Source organism: Schistocerca gregaria, chromosome X, assembly GCF_023897955.1.
Source record: "Schistocerca gregaria isolate iqSchGreg1 chromosome X, iqSchGreg1.2, whole genome shotgun sequence".
Lineage (NCBI taxonomy): Eukaryota > Metazoa > Arthropoda > Insecta > Orthoptera > Acrididae > Schistocerca > Schistocerca gregaria.
Genome location: NC_064931.1, coordinates 764297507 through 764320353, shown reverse-complemented (window position 1 = coordinate 764320353; position 22847 = coordinate 764297507). Strand labels below are relative to the sequence as shown.

Genomic DNA, 22847 nt, shown 5'->3' with positions numbered 1-22847 from the left:
ACTTGAATTACCGAAAATTGTGTGCAGGTTGGGTACCAAAAATGTTGACGGATGTGCACAAAACCAAACGTTTAGATAGTGCATTGACTTTACTTGTGCGGTACCACAACGACGGTGATGATATCTTAAGCCAAATTGTTACGGGCGATGAAACATGGGTGGCCTACGTCACACCAGAATCAAAGCAACAGTCCATGGAAGTTGAGCAAGGTCATCGTTTTGCTGCAAGACAACGCCCGTCCGCATGTGGTGAATCAGACCAAGGATCTCATTACATCTTTTCGATGGGCAACTCTAGATCATCCTCCGTACAGCCCCGATCTTGCGCCCAGTGACTACCATCTATTCCTGCACTTGAAGAAACACCTGGGCGGCCAGCGTCCTCAAGACGACGACGAAGTCAAAACAGTGGTGATGCAGTGGTGAACAAGTCAGGCGTCAGACTTCTATGGGGAGGGTATTCAAAAACTGTTACAACGTTATGACAAGTGCCTCAATATTGACGGAAATTTTGTAGAAAAGAAGATTAAGGTACAGGCTTTCATGTAAAAATAAAATTATTGAGATATCTTAGAACGTCTTTTTTAATTTCAAAACGGTACTCACTTAAAAAACACGCCTCGTATTTACACGGCAGGTGGCAAAACTGTCAGAGAATGGTATAAAAATAAACCGTGCTGGAGGAATGCGGAAAACAGTGCAGTCGCTTCGTATTGTGAAAATGGAGCAGTTAATCTGACGTCCAAAAGGGCATGGTCATTGGCTTTCGGGAAAAGCCTGGGAGCATTTTCGTAACGGCTAAGTTTGTAAACTGTGTTCTGCCGTGGTTAAGGTATACCATGCATGGCAAAATAGTGCTATCCAAAACAGGGGTTGGGTTGTTTTGGGGGAAGAGACCAAACTACGAGGTCATCAGTCTCATCGGATTAGGGAAGGACGGGGAAGGAATTCGGCCGTGCCCTTTCAAAGGAACCATCCCAGCATTTGCCTGGAGCGATTTAGGGAAATCACGGAAAACCTAAATCAGGATGGCCGGACGGGGGATTGAACCATCGTCCTCCCGAATGCGAGTCCAGTGTCCAAAACAGGCGCCGAGGTACCTGGCGCATCACGAACCACAGATAGCAGGGGTGAACGACGTCTGTGGAGATGTGTACGGGCGAACAGACTTGTAATTACTGAGCAACTGACTGTCCCGATGAACCAAGGGACTACAAACAGTGTCTCCTCAACAATCGTTCAGCGAACGTTGCTGCGTATGTGCCTCCGCAGAAGGGGCGTGGTTGATACACCGTTGCCGACTGCTTGTGGGGCGGCGGGTAAAAATTATTAATACCATCTTACTCACGCGAGCCTGGCAACTAATTTTGTGGTCAGCCAGAAAGCGAAGGGAAACATACTGACCTTAGTTTCCAGTGTACACGGCCACATTCTGGTCCAACCCACTAAAAGAAAAGTTCCTATCCTCCTATTTCTTTGCGGGATCAGGACTAGGATTTTAAATAAAAGTAGAAAGTTCCAATCAAAATCATATTACGTAAGGTTTTTCACATACAACACTTGGAAATTCACTATTTTCAATTGAAACCAAGTCTTTCTATTCTAACAGCACATTTGGCAGTTCAGAGGTGACCTCTACGCTACGTTAATACGAGATTGTCTTTCGCCGTGACTAAAATTATTCAATGAAAGTTTGCAATAAATGTTCCAAATTAACGCTCGCCATAAAAGTGGAAATAAAGTCACCACTTGTCATGCGGAATTGTAATTCTCACGGACGGCACACTAACAGTTACTTTGGCGAGGACGGTGTTCAGTCCTCGCGAGTTCACTATCCGTTTTTACCGCAAAATACGCACTTTGTCACAGTTCGGCTCTGACGTATTCGAGGCAGAGCGCGATCCGACGTTTAACAGGGATCTTACAGTAGCTGAATGCGAAGTGAACCTTACTATTGCCTCTCGGGCTGCATTTATATAGGTACCGGAGCGGACGATCGAGGGAACATCTGTTATCTACAGCTATCTGCATACCGCAGCAGCCTCCGAACGACCGCTTTCTCAGGCACATAAACTTTAATAATATAGTCAGAAATTACTTCAGAAACCTCTTAATTTTTATTTGTATTCGGTTAAGTTGTTTGAAAACACCGAAAAAGTTTCAGCACACTAGAACGATAACTTTGCCTTCTAGAATTTTTATAGTGAAACTAACGGTAGAGCGTTACCTCTGAACCATATCTTTACTAGAACTAATGTCAGCAGTTATTAATACTACAACTTTCAAATTTGGTATAGCTCTATCACTTGGTATGTTTTATTATCCTCTTTAACCAAAGTTCTCTATCACTAAAATCACAGGTACTTAATCTTCAACAATTGGGTACATTTTAGTTACAAAATTAGTATTTACCTAATTACTCAAAAACTATAAGAGGTAGCTTAATGTGGTCTTTCAGTTATTATTTCTAGCGTGAACTGAAGCATAACACAAATTTTTATGTTATTAAGTCCATTTTAGCGCCTCTGATTTTTTCCAAAAACGTGGATTCCGGTGCTAATTTTTGTTATATGGTTTTGGAATCCTGCACCACTTGTTTATGAGCTCTACCTGCACCTTCTGACCAAATTCTGGCTTTCTAGCTTCATTATTTAGCGCCACTTATTTTTCTCTTAAAATGGCATTTCTATGTAAACTGTTAAGCCTAGAACATAAAGACTTGGTATTTGGAACATTATAACTCTAAACTATATTTTAACAAAGTTTTAAACATAAATTTTGATTTTTAATTTCATACTTAATTGTGGTGCAATACTTGCGCGCTGCCGGACGTAGTGGCCGACCGGTTCTAGGCGCTTCAGTCCGGAACCGCGTGACTGCTACGGTCGCAGGTTCGAATCCTGCCTCGTTCATGGATGTGTGTGATGTGCTTAGGTTAGCTACGTTTAAGTAGTTCTAAGTTCTAGGGGACTGATGACCTCAGCAGTTAAGTCCCATAGTGCTCAGAGCCATTTTTTTACTTGCGCGCTACGCGCAGACGCGTTACAGCGCTTGGCTTGCTTCATGCTCTTAATCTGCGACAAAGGCTGGAATTTGTATGCCAGTACCGCAACTGGACGTCCATTTACTGGCGACTGGTGTTTTTTTTTTGTCAGATGAATCATGTTTTTTGCGTAATCGGACAGATGGCCGTTGGCGTGTACGCCGTGCCGTGATAGTCTGAAAGCAAATGGTCCAGGCTGGAGAAAGGAGTGTTATGGTCTGGGGATGTTTTCATTGCATTCCCTAGGTGATCTCTTCATTCTGGAAGGCAAAATGCTACATCAAAAATGTTCAAAAAATGTTCAAACGTATGTGAAATCTTATGGGACTTAACTGCTGAGGTCATCAGTACCTAAGCTTACACACTACTTAACCTAAATTATCCTAAGGACAAACACATACACACCCATGCCTGAGGGAGGATTCGAACCTCCGCCGGGACCAGCCGCGCAGTCCAAGACTGCAGCGTCTGAGACCGCTCGGCTAATCCCACGCGGCATAAAAAATATGAATCTATCCTTGTGGACCATGCCCAACCGTACATGCGGTTGGTCTAAGGCGCTGCAGTCATGGACTGTGCGGCTGGTCCCGGCGGAGGTTCGAGACCTCCCTCGGGCATGGGTGTATGTGTTTGTCAAAAATGTTCAAATGTGTGTGAAATGTTATGAGACTTAACTGCTAAGGTCATCAGTCCCTAAGCTTACACACTACTGAACTTAAATTATCCTAAGGGCAAACACACACACCCATGCCCGAGGGAGGACTGCAGCGCCTTAGAAAGTTTTTTTTTTTTTTTAATTCATTTTGTTCGATATTGTTCATTGCGTTTGGTCTGGGCGGACGTCACAAGACATCCGTTCAAGTTCATGGTTGATTCTTTGACTCAGTTTTTTTAATTACAGAGAGCACGCAACCCTCTGACTGAACACGCTGATGTACCGTGCCGGCGACCTCTCGGCTAATCCCGCGCGACTGTGTGTTTGTCCTTGGGATAATTTAGGTTAAGTAGTGTGTATACTTAGGGACTGATGACCTTAGCAGTTAAGTCCCATAAGATTTCACACACATTTGAACATTTTTTGAACCTACATGAGGTTGCCTTTTCCTTGGTACGATGGCATCCATTAGTAAGACAATGCAACGTGTCACACAGCTCTCAGTGTCCGTGCGTTGTTCGAAGAACACCAGGATGAGTTTACCGTGCTCTCCTGGTCACCAAAGATCCTGGATTTAAACGAAATCGGGAATCTGTGGGACCACTTCGATCGGGCTGTTCGCGCCACGGACCCTCAGCTGTGAAACCAGGAGCATCTCGTCACAGCACTGGAATCGGTATATGCTCCACATCCCTGTCGGTACCTTCCTGAATCTAGTCGACTCTCTTCCTGCACGTCTCTCTCAGCGGTCCGTGCTGCAAAAGGTGGATATTCAGGCTTTGCCACGTGGTCACATTAATGTGACTTGACAGTGCACTTCACCGTATAGCGCGGTAAAACTAGTTTCTCCACCTTGTACATGAAAATATTTAGAATATGTTAAATATTGATGATACTAAATATACAACATATACTCGAAGAAATATTTTCAAATATTACAAAAATTTGAACGTTTTCAAAATTACAGATGACAACCAGATTATGTTCCATGGCACATTTTCCTATTGTATCAACAGCTAACGCCAAAATTTCACATCCGTAAGTCGTAAAGTGAGCGCCCCGGAAAGACCGTAAATCTTCTAATTTTGGCTAAATGACTTGACGAAATATCGTGAAATTTCTTAAATAAAACCTTTACAGTATCGTATTCCAGGTTGCAAATACAAATTAGTATTCTATGCATAATTAATTTCATTTACGGACAGTGGCGTGCACACATTGGAGAATGCGACTCGGGAATTCCGTATGCAGTCTGTGGGGAACACACACTTACATCGCCTCATTGCCAGCAATAAAAGGCACTGATTCAACCTAGGTTATGTTTTATGGTGCAGCAACAAGCGGCGAAGTCTAGTGGCGATTACAAAAAGATGGTCAGCATATCGTCATGAGAATTACATCATCGCCAACAAGCAGCGCATCTGAATATAATAATATTTCAACAGTTGCGTCAGTTGCCCTAGACTTTGTGAATCAGTCACCCAAAAACATAAAAAGATTCACAGTCGGAATACCCGGTTTAATATGCATAATAACATTAGGCGAAGAAATAACGACTCACAGAGACGAGTCAGTTACAATGATCACGGAAGACTGCAACTCCGAAAAATACAGCGGGCAGCACACATGAGCGCGCAGTCTACAGTGAAGAACGATGGCTAAGCTATGACTTGGGAATCTGACATCAATTCCGAGTGCCATAGTGTCATGTCGCCAGCAATACCTGTAAGTAAAGTGCAAGACCTGTGAACTAGTAATAGTTGTATGAAGGAGGCCCATAATCTGTTACCGACTGAGGTGTGATGATACACTAGCGTGTGGGGGGACGAGCCATCCAAATTTGGGTTTCCTGTGGTTTTCCTATGTCCTGTAGGTAAAATGTCGGAAAGTTCCTTTTAAAAGTATTCCGCCGATTTTCTCCGCCGTGCTTGTTCTACACCGATCTCTATTCCTTCGAATCGTAATGCGCATTAAAATTAATTAACAAGGGGACCGTACGTACTTGCCCTCGCCGATTTCATTCATGTTGACAGGGTGTGTAGCATGGGCAGGACTTCAACTTACAGGTTGAGAATTATTGAACTATATGAAATAAAATTGTCTTAATTTCTCAACTGTTTTGCGTTAGGACGTTCAAACCGCACGGTTGGCCGCGATGCATGGTGGGAATTAGCACGCGCCTTGTTGTTGTCGGCCATTTGCACGTGAAAATGTCAAGGTATAGCATGCCTGAGCGAATAACGCTTGTGAAGGCCTACTACACGAGCAATAACAGCCCAACTGTAGCTCAAAGGAAGTTTGCGACCGAGTTCAAGCTGAAGACAACTGCTCCATGTGTGCTAACAATCAAGAATTTGATTCGAAGTTTGAGAGAACGGGTTGTGTTCCTGACGACAGTGTTTGCAATGTTGGTCGTCAAAAAAAGGTGACACAGCCTGAAAACATCGATACGACACGCGCTGTGTTTCAAATCAGCCTCAGGAAATCGATCAGACGAGCTGCACAATAGGTGGGAATCAACTGCGAGACACTGCGACAAATTGTTTTTGAAGACCCGCATCTCTTCCCATCTTAAATTCAAACCCATCAGCCATTAAGCCCCAAGCCACGGAACAGCGGTTGTGTTTCACCAACACTATTGTAAATAGAACTGACGAACAGATCTTTGATGTGAATTGGTTTGGTTTAGCGACGAAGCCCACTTTCATCTGGATTGGTTCGTCAATAAGAAAAATTGGTGCGTTTGGAGGACTGCTAATCCGCATTTCGTGATCGAGAAGTCTCTTCACCCTCTATGGGTGACTGTGTGATGTGCAATATCCAGTCACGGAATGACTGGTGCGATATTTCTTGATGGCACAGTGACTAACGAACGGTACCTGATGGTTTTGGAAGATGATTTCATCCCCATTATCTAACGTGACCCTGATTTCGATAACATGTGGTTCATACAAGACGGAGCTCGACCCCATCGAAGCAGAAGAGTGTTTGATGTCCTGAACTCTGGGAACCGCATTCTGGCTCTGGGGTACCCAGAGGCCACTGGCATCGGCCTCCCCGCCATATTCTCCGGATCTGAACACATGCCACTCCTTTTTGTAGGGCTATATTAAAGACAAGGTGTACAGCAATAACTCCAAAAGCGGTACGGAGTCGAAAACTACCTGGCAGTGAACAAAAGCACGGTAAGTCGTTGGCTGAGGCGTCTGTCACCAACGAAACAGGGTCGCGCAAACCTGTCCGATCTGCTGCCTGCCGGCAGGCTGCGCACAGCTGTGACTCCGGCAATGTTGGAACGTGCAGACCTTCTCATTTGAGGTGATGACGGATCACCATCAAACACCTCGCTGCTCAACTGCACGTTTCTGTCGTTAGTGCTGACACATTCGTCCGTCAGTTGGGATACTTAAGGCTGTGTTGCCACTGGACTTCCTCTCTGTCTAACAGAAGATCATAAATAGCAACGAAGGGCTATCTGTGCTTAATTACTTGCGCATTAAGAAGCTGATCGTCACAGACTATGAAACTTCGGTTCATCATTGCGAACCCAGAACAGCTGTTAGCATGAGTGACATAAAAGTAGATATCTTAGGTGTTGCGGAACAACTCAAATCACTTAAGAAGGGTCCAGTCCAGATGGTATACCAATCAGGTTCCTTTCAGAGTATATAGACACAATAGCGCCTTTCTTAGCAATCATGTACAACCACTCACTTGACGAAAGGTCTGTTCCTAAAGACTGGAAAGTAGCACAGGTCACACAAATATTCAAGAAAGGAAATAGGAGTAACCCATTGAATTACAAACCCATATCACTGACCTCAATTTGCAGTAGGTTTTGGAGCACATACTGTACTCGAACATTATGAATCACCTTGAAAAAAATGACTTAATGATACATTACCAACACGGATTCAGAAAACATCGTTCTTGTGCTACGCATTTATTGCCATGAAGTAATGAGTGCTGTTGACAAGGGATCTCAGATCGATTCTATATTCCTAGATTTCCAGAAGGCTTTTGATACCGTTCCTCACAAGCGACTATTAATCAAATTGTATGCATTTGTAGGATCGTCTCAGTTGTGTGACTTGATTCGTGATTTCCTCTCAGAGGTCACAGTTTGTAGTGATAGACGGTAAATCATCGAGTAGAACAGGAGTGATATCTGCCGTTCCTCAAGGTTGTGTCATAGGCCCTCTGCTGTTCCTGATTTACAGAAATGATCTAGGTGATAATCTAAGCAGTCTCCTTAGATTGTTTGCAGATGACGCTGTAATTTACCGTCTAGTAAAATTATCAGACGGTCAATTCCAACTACACAATGATCTAGAGATAATTTCTGTATGGCGCGTAAAGTGGCAATTGGCACTAAACAAAGAAAAGAGCGAGGTCATCCACATGGATACTAAAAGAAATCCGATAAATTTTGGGTATACGATAAATTGCACAAATCTAAGGGCTTTCAATTCGACTAAATACCTAGGAATTACAATTACGAGCAACGTAAATTGGAAAAACCACATAGATGACATTGTGGGGAAGGCGAAACAAAGACTGCGCTTTGCTGGCAGAGCACTTAGAAGGTGCGACAAACCCACTAAAGAGACAGCCTACATTACACTTGTCTGTCCTCTGCTCGAATATTGTTGCGCGATGTGGGATCCTTACCAGGTAGGATTGACGGAGGACGTGCAAAGAAGGGCAGCTCGTTTCGTGTTATCGCGCAATAGGGGTGTCACTGATACGATACGCGAGTTGGGGTGGCAGTCACTGAAACAAAGGCGGTTTTCTATTTACGAAAATTCAATAACCAACTTTCTCTTCCGAATGCGAAAATATTTTGTTGACAGCCACCTACGTAGGGAGAAATGATCATCATAATAAAATAAGAGAATTCAGAGCTCGAACGGACAGATTTAGGTGTTCCTTTTTCCCACGCGCCGTTCGAGAGTGGAATGGTAGAGAAGTAGTATGAAAATGGTTCGATGAACCCTCTGCCAGGCACTTAAGCGTGAATTGTTGAGAAACCATGTAGATGTAGATGAACCGGAAATAAAACGGCAACCCATGGAGTGGCCCCACACCACCTTCCACCGAATAAGAAGTTCAAACCGGCACCCTCAGCCTGTGAAGTTATGGCGACGGTGTTCCGGGTGTCTGAAAGGGTTATTCTGTTTGATGTCCCTCCTAATAGTGCAACGATCAACTCGGAAGTATATGGCGCTACCCTCAGGAATATGAAGAAACGACTTCAGCGTGTTCCTTGCCCCAAAAATGCAAACGAATTTCACATTCTCCATGACAATGTAAAACCTCACACAAGTCTGCGCACCCGAAAAGAGCTCATAGAGCTTCATCGGACCGTTCGTGCTCATCCACCCTACAGCCCGCATCTCGACCCTTTTGACCTCCATCTATTTGGCCCAGTAAAGGATGCACTCCACGGGAAGCAGTACGTGGATGGTGGAGAGGTTATTGATGTAGCAAGACATTGGCTCTGATGTCGACCAGCAGAGTGGTATCATGTGAGCACACAGGCCCTCCCATTAATATGGAGTAAGGCCGTCTCATTGTACAGAGATTACATTGAAAAATGTTTTGTAGCCAAAAGAGTGGGGAATAATATGGTGTTTTGGAATACTGAATACAACCAACCTGCTTTAAAAAATGAGTTCCATTACTTGCTAAACGACCCTCTTAGTTTAATTTAATCCATAAGACAACATTCGCCTTTAAAAATCCTCATATCAGAATGCAGGCTGTGACACTGTAAAATTTACATAAATACATTTCACAGCACTAGTCGTGCTTAGTAATATACAAACTTTTTTAAAGTAGCACATCCAGAAAGAATGGCCGGAACGAAACCTAACCCCGAGGATGCCTAGAGCACTTTATCAATTCATTACAACTAGTCCTTTGTTTTGTTCAAGCTATTTGTTAAACAATGCTTCAAACTGACAATAAATAACGCTAGAAACTTGTGGTAATACTGACATCAGACTACAAGATGATCGAAAATAAATTTTTTGAATTGTAGACGCACCACAAATAAATAACATAGAATTATCTGGATTTCATCCGCGCCGGTAGCTGAGTGCTAGCCGGCACGGTAACTCAGCGTGTTCGGTCAGAGGGTTAGCTGTCCTCTGTAGTAAAAAAACTGAGTTAATGGATCAACGACGAACTGAAACGGTGTCTTGCGACGTCCGCCCCGAGCACATACAACGAACAAAATGAGATTAAAAAAAAAGGGGGAAGCGCGACAGAATGTCAATTCTAAGGCTCCGGGTTCGATTTCCGGCTGTGTCGGAGATTTTTTTCTCCGCTCAGGAACTAGTTGTTGTGTTGTCCTAACCATCATCATTTCATCCCCATCAACGCGCAAATCGCCGAAGTGGCGTCAAATCGAAGAAAAAAGGTTTACTCCAAGGGAGGCCCTAGTCACTCGACATTTACATTTTTTTTTGCATCTGGATTTCGAATCTACATCATCAGTATTTGCAGACATTGACTTCCTCAATCCGTCTTTAATTACCTCGTTGTCGACGGGACGTTAAACACTAATCTCCTCTTCCTCCTCCTGCCTTGCTCAAAATAGTTTTATTGCTTACTCGAAACTATCGGCCAGCTATTTGTCTAACCTTGAAATGAGGTTGCAGTAAGCCGTGCAGTTTGGCGTACGGAGACACAGGCGTCCGCTCGGGGCCTTCAGAACGGGGTCGCTTCGCTGACTTCTTCTGGACCACTTTCTTGCGTTTCGGTGTAGGCACTTCCAACAAATTCCATCCGTACATGTGGCCATCAAGAGAACACGATAAGAACTGCAGTGTTGGTGAACTTGGTGGAACTTTTTCCAGAACTCCATCTCGACATACCTGGAGAAAATATAAACAATATTTGTGAGAGGTTTTGCTCTGAACGCAAAATCTAGCTGTCCAAAATTACTATCAGGTTTCTGAACGGCGTGATAGGGGCTTTGTAAAAATTAATGTTTTTGTAAAACAGACTGATCTGCTAGTGAAACTTCCTGGCAGATTAAAACTGTTTGCCGGCGTGAGACTCGAACTCAGCACCTTTGTCTTTCGGTGGCAAGTGCTCTATCAGCTAAATTACCCAACCGCCACTCGCGGCCCGTCCTTACAGCTTTGCTCCCGGCAGTACCTCGTCTCATAACTTCCCAAATGTGTGAGGACGCGTCGCCAATCGTTCTTGGGTAGCTGAGTTGGTAGAGCACTGGCCCACGAAAGGCAAAGGACCTGAGTTCGAGACTCGGTGCGACACGCAGTTTTAATCACCCGGGAAGTTTCAGATCAGCGCACAATCCAGTGCAGAGTGGAAGTCTCATTCTGATCTTCTAGCGTTCATTAACGACTCCCTAAACGTGGGCACCATTTTGCTACATGTATCCAACAACGATGCCTTAAAAAACCTACCAGGTTGCACCATGCATTGAGGGAAGAGATACGGTAGAACTTGGCATCCGAACTTGAGTCTGAATGTAATGGAATGAGACTATTAGACTTTTCCTTTGGAACTATTGCCCCCAAAACTGTAAGGCATACATTTACAGTGGTCGATAACTTGTAATCTGTGGGGCACACAGTACACGTTAAAGACTGTACTATGGTAAGTAAGCGGGGTTCACCTTATGAGAAAGGATTTTTGTATAGATATCGACCGCGTGTACCTGAATGGTGGCAAATCAGACTTACACCAACTCTGTAATAACAATGATCCGTCAAGCAAGTTCGAAATGCAATTACACGTCAGGATGGACCAAAAGCAACACTGAAGGTGCTACCAATTTGATAATAATGCGGCCGCCAGCCTAATTAGGCATTAACTGAGTTTCTTCCCTGTACAAGTTGGTGTATATTCATGCAAAACAACAAGTAGTAAGACTGCATAATATAGTAAAATTTTAGAACCAGAAAATCTACTGAATTGATAGTTTCACGTTCTGTACTGATATGGAAAACCCATGAATACATAACACTACACTATAATTTATACTACAATACTTTTTACTGTCTATTAATGTAATTAAAATCGGGCATAGGTTACCCTAGAAATAGCACTTTCGTGCCATAAACAAAATGTCAATTTTGATAAAGATAAAATAATGATAAATTTTGACTTTTGTATTGACTTTAACTTTTGCTGGTCAAACCAATTTAGAACACTTCAGAATTGAAATGAATAAAAAAAAAGGGGGGGGGGGGGAACTCTGAAACTGTTATGATAGCTGTATTAAAAAAAATGATTACTGACTTTATTATGCGTTCAAGATTTCCAGTATATAAGTTACTACTCTTTTCATCTTATTTACTGCTCATTGAAATACCTTTATATCTGTCTCGAAATAATAAACTTCATTACTATATCAATATTAAAGTTATCTTTCAACTCCGTTAGACCTTCGTTATTCATTTACTGGTTCACTAACAAAACATTTCTTTAAACACCATTCTTACATAGCTAGTTCTGCAAATAATTATTATTAACACAAATTTTAATTTTCATTTTGGGACACTCGGATTGCACAACATTTGGAAAGGACCCTGTCTAGGTTAGTTGTGAGGATAATTAAATTATGGGAAAGTTCTGGTAAAATTTAGGTTATTATTGCACAGTTCAGTCTCTGATGCATACGAATACAGTACTAAAAGTTTCAACCTGCTAGTATCGCTGCGGCGGTTGGCGGAAGGCGAGATGGCGAGGCACAGAGCACACGTACAAACAAAGCTATGGCTCTTGATGTATCGGCACTTTAATTCTTCTTTGCGTCGTAATACTGTTCCATTTAGTGCCTATGAAATTTTGCCATGCTGTGGAGGCGCTGGAACGGCATACCCGAGGCTCAGTGAAACTACGTCTTCCAGGAGAGCCTCCTCGCTCCAGAAGGTGTTGCTCAAACCAGCGCCAAACTCCAACTACTACTACTTAGCCCGTTGTGCAGAGCAGTGCCCGCGCGCATTTTCCCGCCCTCGCCTGCCATCCACCTTTTACCACTCCCTTACAGACAGGGTCTTCACCCGAGGTTTAGCATTCTACATATCCTAACACATTGCCTGCGTATGGACCAGACGCACAGTTACAATTTTAAACATCTTACAACAGTTTCAACATTTGTTACATTTCAATTCTATTACAACATTGCTTGACATTTGACATAAACATTAATATTCACATTGAAACTTATTTACAGTTTTCTTAACATAATGACATGAAACAAAAAAGAAATGAAATCAGAACATCAATTACACAAGTTTATCGAAAAATCAGAAGAAGAAAAATTACTTATATATACAATAGCACAGCGTCGTTGTTGTTACAAACTGCTTTAGAAAATCATATTCAGGCTGCATTAGCAACTTCTAAAACTTTGGGGGAGGACTCTTCACACGAAAAAAAGGAAGACATTATGATAAACATATGTCCAAAAACATATAGTTTATTAATGTTTAATGACAGTTCACGTCCAATACTTTTCGAGGCATATTGGAGCAACTAAGATTTTTGACCAATAACTAAAATTCATTTTGTTAGATAATCGAGCGATGCTGTCGATACAAGTCAGTCAGCTGATGGGCTTATTATATAACTGATGCCTGCAGCAGTTAAAGATTGGTCTGTGCTGATAACTGTAGGTGACTGGTCGCTCCACATGGATCTCGCAGTACTTTTTACAGGGGGTGTCTGCAACTTCATTCTGAGTACTCTTCCTCATTTACTGCAGAGTGTTCTCGCGTAAACGAATAAGAATGTGTTTTATATGTAATAGGGCTTCAGCACATAAGAGTTACGTTATTCGGGATGCACTAGATTATATCTGAGAATGCTCTGTGATGAGGGTCATAAGAGACCACGAAAATGAAACAAAGACCTGTTGCAGTACAGCAAATTCTAAAGTATCCTTGCAGTAGCTGTGCAGAATACCGTATCCTTTTATGGACCCAGCTGCTTTGTACGTTATGGATTCGACGAACACACAGAAAGAAAAAAAACGAAAAAATAATTCATGTACAGTAATGAACGTTCGGGAATACATTTGCCGAGGTAATATATATTAATAACCGGTTAACAGCCAGGATGTCGAATTCAAGCATTCAAACGTGCATGCATGCTGTTGTACAGGTGCCGGAAGTTAGTTTGTGAGATAGTATTCCATGCATGTTGAACTTGGTCGATCAGTACAAGAATGGTTAATGCTATTTGTGGATGACAGTGGAGGTGCCTCATAATTTCCCATATGTGCTCGATTGGAGACCGATCTGGTGATCGAGCAGCAACATATGGACACTCTGTAGAGCACGCTGGGTTGCAACAGCGGGATGTGGACAAGCGTTATCCTGTTGGAAAACACAGCCTGGAATGATGTTAATGAATGGCAGCACAATAGGACGAATTAGCAGATTGACGTACAATTTTGCAGTCAGGTGCGTGGGATAACCAGGAGAGTGTTCCTGCTGTCATACGAAATCGCACCCCAGACCATAACTCCAGGTGTAGGTCCAGTGTGTCTAGCGTGCAGACTGGCTGGTTGCAGGCGCTCAACTAGCCTCATCCCAATCAGCGCACGGCCGTCACTGGCACCGAGACAGAACCAGCTTTCGTCAGAAAACACAATAGACTTCCTCCCTGTTCCCCAATGGGCTCTCGCGTGACACCACTGAAGTCGCAAATGGCGATGGTTTGGGACCAGCGGAATGCACCCTACAGAGCGTCTGGCTCGGAGCTGTCCTTGAAGTAACCGATTTGCAGAAGTTCGTTGTCTCACTGTGGTGCCAACTGCTGTTTAAATTGGTGCTGCAAACGCAGAACGATATGCAAGAGGCATACGCCGAACTTGATGGTTTTCTTTCTTGGTAGTGCCACGTGGCCGTCCGAAGCCCGGTCTCCTTGAGACCGTAAATTCTCGTGACCACCGCTATCAGCATTCATATACAGTAGCTACATTCCTGCCAAGTATTTCTGCAGTATCACAGAACAAACATCCAGCTTCTCGTAGTCCTGTTACACGATCTTTTTCAAACTCAGTGAGGTGCCGATAATGGCCTCTTTGTCGCCTTATAGTTATTCTTGACTGACATTAACTTACCACATCAAATTTCAAAGGTAACTAACACTCAAGATCGTTATAGCGTGCATTTAAAGCAAACCTGGTTTATGTCCTCACAGTGGCGCTACTAGCGCGTGAGAATATCTCCAGGCCAAAGAGTTTATGGTTCGTATAACGGTTTTTCAGTAAGCTACAAAATCAAAAAATGGTTCAAATGGCTCTGAGCACTATGGGACTTAACATCTGTGCTCATCAGTCCCCTAGAACTTAGAACTACTTAAACCTAACTAACCTAAGGACATCACAACGCGATCCCGACTGCGCGCCTAGAACCGCTAGACCACCGCGGCCGGCGCTACAAAATCATTCGAGCGTACCACATTAGTACCGACAATGGACGGTAGTTGTGAACTGATTCTGGGAGAAACATTGGTGAGCCAAGTACGAGCGAGGGCTGAAGCGATTTGTAAAAGCGTGACAGGTAAATCTGTTTTCTCCAGTTGGCCCACGTACTGGTTGTATCTGCCTATTTTACTTTTTCCACGACCTTCACGATGAAGACGTATATTTGTTCGTCTGGTAACAGCAGCTTAACTCATTTGAGAGGTCACCATTTCTGCATCTTGCAAAACGTTCACAGTGATGGTAACAATTTCAGCTTTCTAAAGACTTTCAAATTGCCTTGCACAATCACAATCGCCTTGCAGCCATCATCCGACAAAATTTATTTCGTGCATGACACTACTGTATCACATTCGATTGCTTCCAGTTTAATGAGTCTCCTGTTGAGCACAACAGATCCGTCTACTGTGTGATATCTTGCAGTCCTGTTGCTTGACCACACCATTTTCCAATGCATGCAGAAATATAGCAGCAGAGTATGTGGAAATCTCTCTACTCCCTGACGATTGTCAAACAAACTAAATTAATCTATACATACGTCTTCAGATTATTAGACTCAACACAATTTGTCTACCACTTGTCGAGTATTTTGTCGTTTGACGATAACATGCATCCCTAGAAGCCGTACTACATGTTGTTTCTCTGAAATTTCTCTGCGGTTGTCATTGAGTAATGTCATTAAGCAACTGACTGGAGCACCGTTTTTTAGCAGTGGTAAGTTTTCCTCTAAACCGGAAGAAGTGATATCAGTCAAAGATAATTTTTTTAACTTCAGATGTAATGTATTTTCACATTTTCATTCCTTAATTTTATCATATTGATAACTTTGTTAGTTTTGTGTACAGGAAGCAGATCAGCATTTGCTCCTGAGTTTTCAGTTTTGAGTATGACGAAAGACATTGCACCTAGAAAAGTTGATAGTGTTTCCCTTGCACAATCACAATCGCCTTGCAAATATGCAAATAAGGAATATGAATTTTTTTGTTTTGTTTTTAGAAAACTGTGAGCAGCCTCAAAATTTCGTTATACGGATGTGGTAAATGCCAAATTAAACGTTTCCCATTGGACAACGAGAAAGCTTCTGAAAATGTCCACAAAAAACCGAAAGCTCACATCCACTGAAGTCTTATCACCACATGAATTACCCGTGTCGTTGTGCCAGTCGTAGCCATTAGGAGGAGATTATTCTAAGATGATTTAAAAGAGCTTGTTGTCCAAGGAAATGCCAGATCACCACAGCAATGAAAAGTAATACACCACAAGGCCAAAGCACTTGAGGAATACAATGTGGATGGCATAGTGTGTTACCTAATTAAAACTAATTGAGAAAACATTTTTTTTTACTGTTTATTATGATAATCTGTTAACACTCACGAAGTTTCCATTTTACGATGGGCTTTTAGAGGACTTCACCATTCATTGATCTGACTACAAATTTTGTGTTTATGACCAAGGTTTACTTCAGTGATGAATCTGTGTTTACTATAATGGAGGAAAACAGCCTGTACATCCAGAGAATACCAGAAGTATTCATGGCAGGGTGTGAAACATGTAGTTCATGTCTGCTAAAGCAACCGGCAGGCTGCACGTTGTTAAAACTGCAATGCAGCATCAAAAGTACAAATAAAATCTGCAAAACCAGCTGTTACCACAAATAAATGAGTGGTTTTCGATTCCTGATGTAATTTTTATGCTTGACAGTGCACCACGCCATGAAAGAAAGACTGTATCCAGATTATTGAAACAAAAATGACTAGAAGTTTTACTGTGCTCTGGGAACAGTTGTGACATGAACTCCACAGAATAACCTATGGGCAGTCGTAAAGAAAAAATCAAGACAGGAAGACTTGAAAAAAAAAAAAAACTAGATAACATATGTGATAACGAAATTTCGGTAAGAAAATCTTATAAAGGTTTAGTAAGGAGTATGCCAGGAAGGATAAGGAAATGCCCATTAAGCCTTAATTGTGTCATTTCTAACGGAAAATGGAAATGAATTCCCATTCTTCTTGACTGATCGTAGGGGAAATATGCGGGAGATCCGCACCGCCGTACTAGGGAGGTGGTTTGCCGTTGTCTTCCTCCGACCGTAATGCGTATGAATGATGACACAACAACACCCAGTCATCTCGCGGCAAATGAAAATCCCTGACCCCGCCGGGGATTGAACTCGAGACGCCAGACTCGGGAAGCGAGGACGCTACACTGAGACCACGAGCGATAAATAATTTGCTGCAGAATCCTTGAACATATTCTCAGTTCGAACATAATAAACTTTCTTGATACTGAGGATGTGTTCTTTGCACCGTTATATATATATATATATATATATATATATATATATTACCACTCATCAATTTCAATACATCCAGTAAATGACATCTAGACATCTAATTCTCTATAGGAGGAGGAGGAGGAGGATCTTAGTGTTTAACGTCCCGTCGACAACGGGGTCATTAGAGACGGAGCGCAAGCTCGGGTGAGGGAAGGATGGGAAAGGAAATCGGCCGTGCCCTTTCAAAGGAACCATCCCGGCATTTGCCTGAAGTGATTTAGGGAAATCACGGAAAACCTAAATCAGGATGGCCGGAGACGGGGTTGAACCGTCGTCCTAATTCTCTATAGATAAGGTCTAATACCATGAGTCCGGTTGAGGAAGCATAGGAATAGTGCAACAGTTCTACATATGTCATAATATTTTTTGTGGTCATCGAGATACAGCAGTATCCAACAAACAATGTTCTGTATATAAACGTTATGTACCTATCTGATATGTTGGTTTACCTATTTACCGACGGACGCCGCATTTGGTGCACCTGTGTTGTTCCCTGTAGTGATGTCCGCAGCGAACGGCAAGCATTGCTACGATACATAACATGTGGTTCCTGCACGTCAGTTCCTTTGTGACATTGAAGTGTGCACATTGCTAGTATGGCTCCACTAGTGGAGATATCCATAGAAAAACATGCTGCAATTGTAGTTAAACAGGTTTATCTATTCGCCAAATTGCGAAACATTGTGTCTATAGGGGGAGTGCAGTACACCCTTCACCGCCAAAAGACAACAGGCAGCGACAAGGACATACGACGACCAGGACGACCTCATAAAACAACTAAAAGTGATGATAAAGGATGTGTTACAGCAAGAAACCCCCTTCTAAGGCCCATAAATAAACAGAAGAGACTTGAATGGTTGGTTGGTTTGGGGAAGGAGACCAGACACCGTGGTCATCGGTCTCATCGGATTACGGAAGGATGTCGGCCGTGCCCTTTCAGAGGAACCATCCCGGCATTTGCCTGGATAGATTTAGGGAAATCACGGAAAACCTAAATCAGGATGGCCGGACGCGGGATTGAACCGTCGTCCTCCCGAATGCGAGTCCAGTGTCTAACCACTGCGCCACCTCGCTCGGTCAGACTTGAATGGTATAGAAAACATCGTAATTGAACATCGGAAGAGTGGACGAATGTGTTATTCACCGACGAATCGAAGTTCGATATTTGTAACCAAACGGAGAATATTTGTTCGCCGATTTGGAGGGGAAAGAGTAGCCCAGCAGTGTGTTCCGCCTACAGTTAATCACGGTGGAGGTTCTATTATGGCGGCTGATCCCGGTGGAGGTTCGAGTCCTCCCTCGGGCATGGGTGTATGTGTTTGTCCTTAGGATAATTTAGGGTGAGTAGTGTATAAGCTTAGGGACTGATGACCTTAGCAGTTAAGTCCCATACGATTTCACCCACATTTGAACATTTGTTCTATTATGGTTTAGCGATGTTTTGCCGGAGATAGAGCTGGCGACATTGTGAAACATAAGGATGTACGGATCAGAAGCAATACCTACGCATACTTCAGTATCATGCAATACGAAGTGGAAAGGGTTCACCTTACAACAGGATAATTACCCAAAACATCGGTCGGCATACTGTACGAACTACAGTGCATCAAAGGAAAAACAGAAAATACTGAATGATATGGTATGGCCGTCCCAAAGTCCCGATTGCATTCCCACTGAAATGGTCTGGATGAAGTGGACAGACGTATCAGGGAAGCTAATATATCCAGCAAGGAACATCTCTGGAATATTGTTAAGGATGTGTGGAATCTGGAATCATCTAGATTAACGATACCTAAAAAACTGATTGACTGCATGCCTTGAGGTTGTGAGGCAGTCATAAATCCAAAGGAAGATACTTTAATGAAAGTAAAATATAACGACTGTGATTGTATTGGAAGTTAATGTAATTATATTTTGTGAGGAATAACGTTTGATTTGTGTTGTAAATCTGAAACACCAGGGTACATATTCTCGTTTGTCATGCCTATGTATACTGCATCAGAACTTTGACATTGAAGTTTGTATGCTCCTGATCCCTGGAATTTAACACTTTTGATTGTTGATTGGCTGAAGTTTGGAGAGTGCGTACAGTTTTTTATGCTATATGGAGGCCCTGTTGCTTTGGCATGTCTGCCACTCCGTGTGTTACTTTATGTAATTAAGTCATAGTGTAGGAAGTGCTTTGTTTCTGTGTGGTGTTGCCATTGTGTATGTGTGTACATGTGGGTTTGGGACTTGTGAGTTTTCCTAAATTCTGGATACGTTGGATGTGTTGTATTTGTTTTGTATTTGTGTTTGAATATTTTGACCGAATCTCTGAACTACATACACTGGTCAACCAGAACAATTATAACCCGCGACCTACTATCGATATAAAGCCGTTCAGGCGATAGCAGCGCCACCTGTACAGGAATGACTGTTAGTCAGACACAGTCGCGGTGCATGTATTATCAGTGAGCGTGCTGTCCGTGTGTAGAATGGGGAAGGCGCGCGATCTATCTGAGTGTGACAGAGATTGTGACGGCCCGAAAGCTCAGCAACAGCAATTCGAAAGTTGCACGATTTGGGTGTTCGAGGAGTGCTGTGATGAGTGTCTTCAGCATGTGGCGAAACCAAAGTGAGACCACATCCAGACATAATGGGGCTGGGCGGCCACCCCTCATTATATACACTCCTGGAAATTGAAATAAGAACACCGTGAATTCATTGTCCCAGGAAGGGGAAACTTTATTGACACATTCCTGGGGTCAGATACATCACATGATCACACTGACAGAACCACAGGCACATAGGCACAGGCAACAGAGCATGCACAATGTCGGCACTAGTACAGTATATATCCACCTTTCGTAGCAATGCAGGCTGCTATTCTCCCATGGAGACGATCGTAGAGATGCTGGATGTAGTCCTGTGGAACGGCTTGCAATGCCATTTCCACCTGGCGCCTCAGTTGGACCAGCGTTCGTGCTGGACGTGCAGACCGCGTGAGACGACGCTTCATCCAGTCCCAAACATGCTCAATGGGGGACAGATCCGGAGATCTTGCTGGCCAGGGTAGTTGACTTACACCTTCTAGAGCACGTTGGGTGGCACGGGATACATGCGGACGTGCATTGTCCTGTTGGAACAGCAAGTTCCGTTGTCGGTCTAGGAATGGTAGAACGATGGGTTCGATGACGGTTTGGATGTACCGTGCACTATTCAGTGTCCCCTCGACGATCACCAGAGGTGTACGGCCAGTGTAGGAGATCGCTCCCCACACCATGATGCCGGGTGTTGGCCCTGTGTGCCTCGGTCGTATGCAGTCCTGATTGTGGCGCTCACCTGCACGGCGCCAAACACGCATACGACCATCATTGGCACCAAGGCAGAAGCGACTCTCATCGCTGAAGACGACACGTCTCCATTCGTCCCTCCATTCACGCCTGTCGCGACACCACTGGAGGCGGGCTGCACGATGTTGGGGCGTGAGCGGAAGACGGCCTAACGGTGTGCGGGACCGTAGCCCAGCTTCATGGAGACGGTTGCGAATGGTCCTCGCCGATACCCCAGGAGCAACAGTGTCCCTAATTTGCTGGGAAGTGGCGGTGCGGTCCCCTACGGCACTGCGTAGGATCCTACGGTCTTGGCGTGCATCCGTGCGTCGCTGCGGTCCGGTCCCAGGTCGACGGGCAAGTGCACCTTCCGCCGACCACTGGCGACAACATCGATGTACTGTGGAGACCTCCCGCCCCACGTGTTGAGCAATTCGGCGGTACGTCCACCCGGCCTCCCGCATGCCCACTATACGCCCTCGCTCAAAGTCCGTCAACTGCACATACGGTTCACGTCCACGCTGTCGCGGCATGCTACCAGTGTTAAAGACTGCGATGGAGCTCCGTATGCCACGGCAAACTGGCTGACACTGACGGCGGCGGTGCACAAATGCTGCGCAGCTAGCGCCATTCGACGGCCAACAGCGCGGTTCCTGGTGTGTCCGCTGTGCCATGCGTGTGATCATTGCTTGTACAGCCCTCTCGCAGTGTCCGGAGCAAGTATGGTGGGTCTGTCACACCGGTGTTAATGTGTTCTTTTTTCCATTTCCAGGAGTGTACGTCGGACTTCGTAGGCTGTGCAGAGAGACAAAACAGGACAGGTGCCAAGCTGTGGTGGAACTAACATCAGACTTTATGTTGGGCAGAGTACAAGTGTGTCTGAACACAACGTGCGCCAAACATTCTTAACGGTTTGCCCCCACAGCTGACAACTCACGCATGTGCCAATGTTAACACCACGACATTGACAACTATAACTGAAATGGGCGCATGACCGTCGACACTGGATGTTGGCGCAGTGGCAGAGCGTCGCGTGGTCTGATGAATCCCGATACCTTCTTCATCATGTCGATGGAGAGCTCGAATCCGTCGTCTTCCGGGACAGCAGCTCCTTCATATTGTACTGCAGGACGGAGACAAGCTGGCTGCGTCTCCCTTACGGTCTGCGGAACATTCACGTTGGTATCCACGAGTCCATTACAGGTTGCAGACCACTTACACCCCTTCATGACGACCATGTTTCCCGACGGCAGTGGTCCAAATGGCTGTAAGGACTATGAGACTTAACATTTAAGGTCATCAGTCCCCTAGACTTAGAACTACTTAAACCTAACTAACCTAAAGACATCGCACACATCCATGCCCGATGCAGGATTCGAACCTGCTACCATAGCAGCAGCGCGGTTACGGCAGTGGAATTTTTCAGCAAGATAATGCGCCATTTCGCGAGTCCAGTAGTGTAATGGAGTGGTTCTAGGAACACAATGGCGAGTTCCAATTTATATACAGGCTCCCCAACTCGCCAGATCTGAATCAGACCGAACACATCTGGGACGTGACTGAACATGGCGTTAGAGCTCATCGCCCTTCATCCGGTATTCACGTGAATTAGGTGACTTGACTGTAGAGACGTGGTGCCCACTCCCTCCAGCGACCTACGAAGGCGTCATTGCTTCCATGCCATCATGCATCTCCGCTGTTATCCGAGCCAAAGATGGACATACTGGCTATTAGGTAGGTGGTCATAATGTTCTAACTGATCAGTGTGTATGTTATACCCAGTGTTCCTAGCTGTTTTGTATGATGGTGTTCATCTATTTTCCTAATTTCTCTTGTTGAGTGGAATCCTGTTTATTTTATATAACATGTGTCTTAGAGCAGCTAACGTCCGCTTGTGAAGATGATTGGAAGTGGAAAGTATTATTGTGTCTATGACTGTTGGTTTTCAGTAAATTTGAAAATAATATTTGAAATTTTCCTTTGTTACTATTATGTAAAGAACTTGTATGTGTGCTTCTTTTTTTAAAGTG

The 22847-nt window shown here is 43.9% G+C and overlaps 1 protein-coding gene across 1 annotated transcript in view; it reads right to left on the bottom strand.

The window, feature by feature from the left end:
• The window catches only part of LOC126298308 (dynein axonemal intermediate chain 3-like), a 311679-nt gene that overhangs the window by 137264 nt on the left and 151568 nt on the right, over positions 1-22847 (bottom strand). Inside the window, exon 10 of the mRNA XM_049989604.1 lies at positions 10346-10579. Within this exon, the coding sequence (XP_049845561.1) occupies positions 10346-10579 (234 nt within the window). The remainder of the gene's footprint in view (positions 1-10345; positions 10580-22847) is intronic.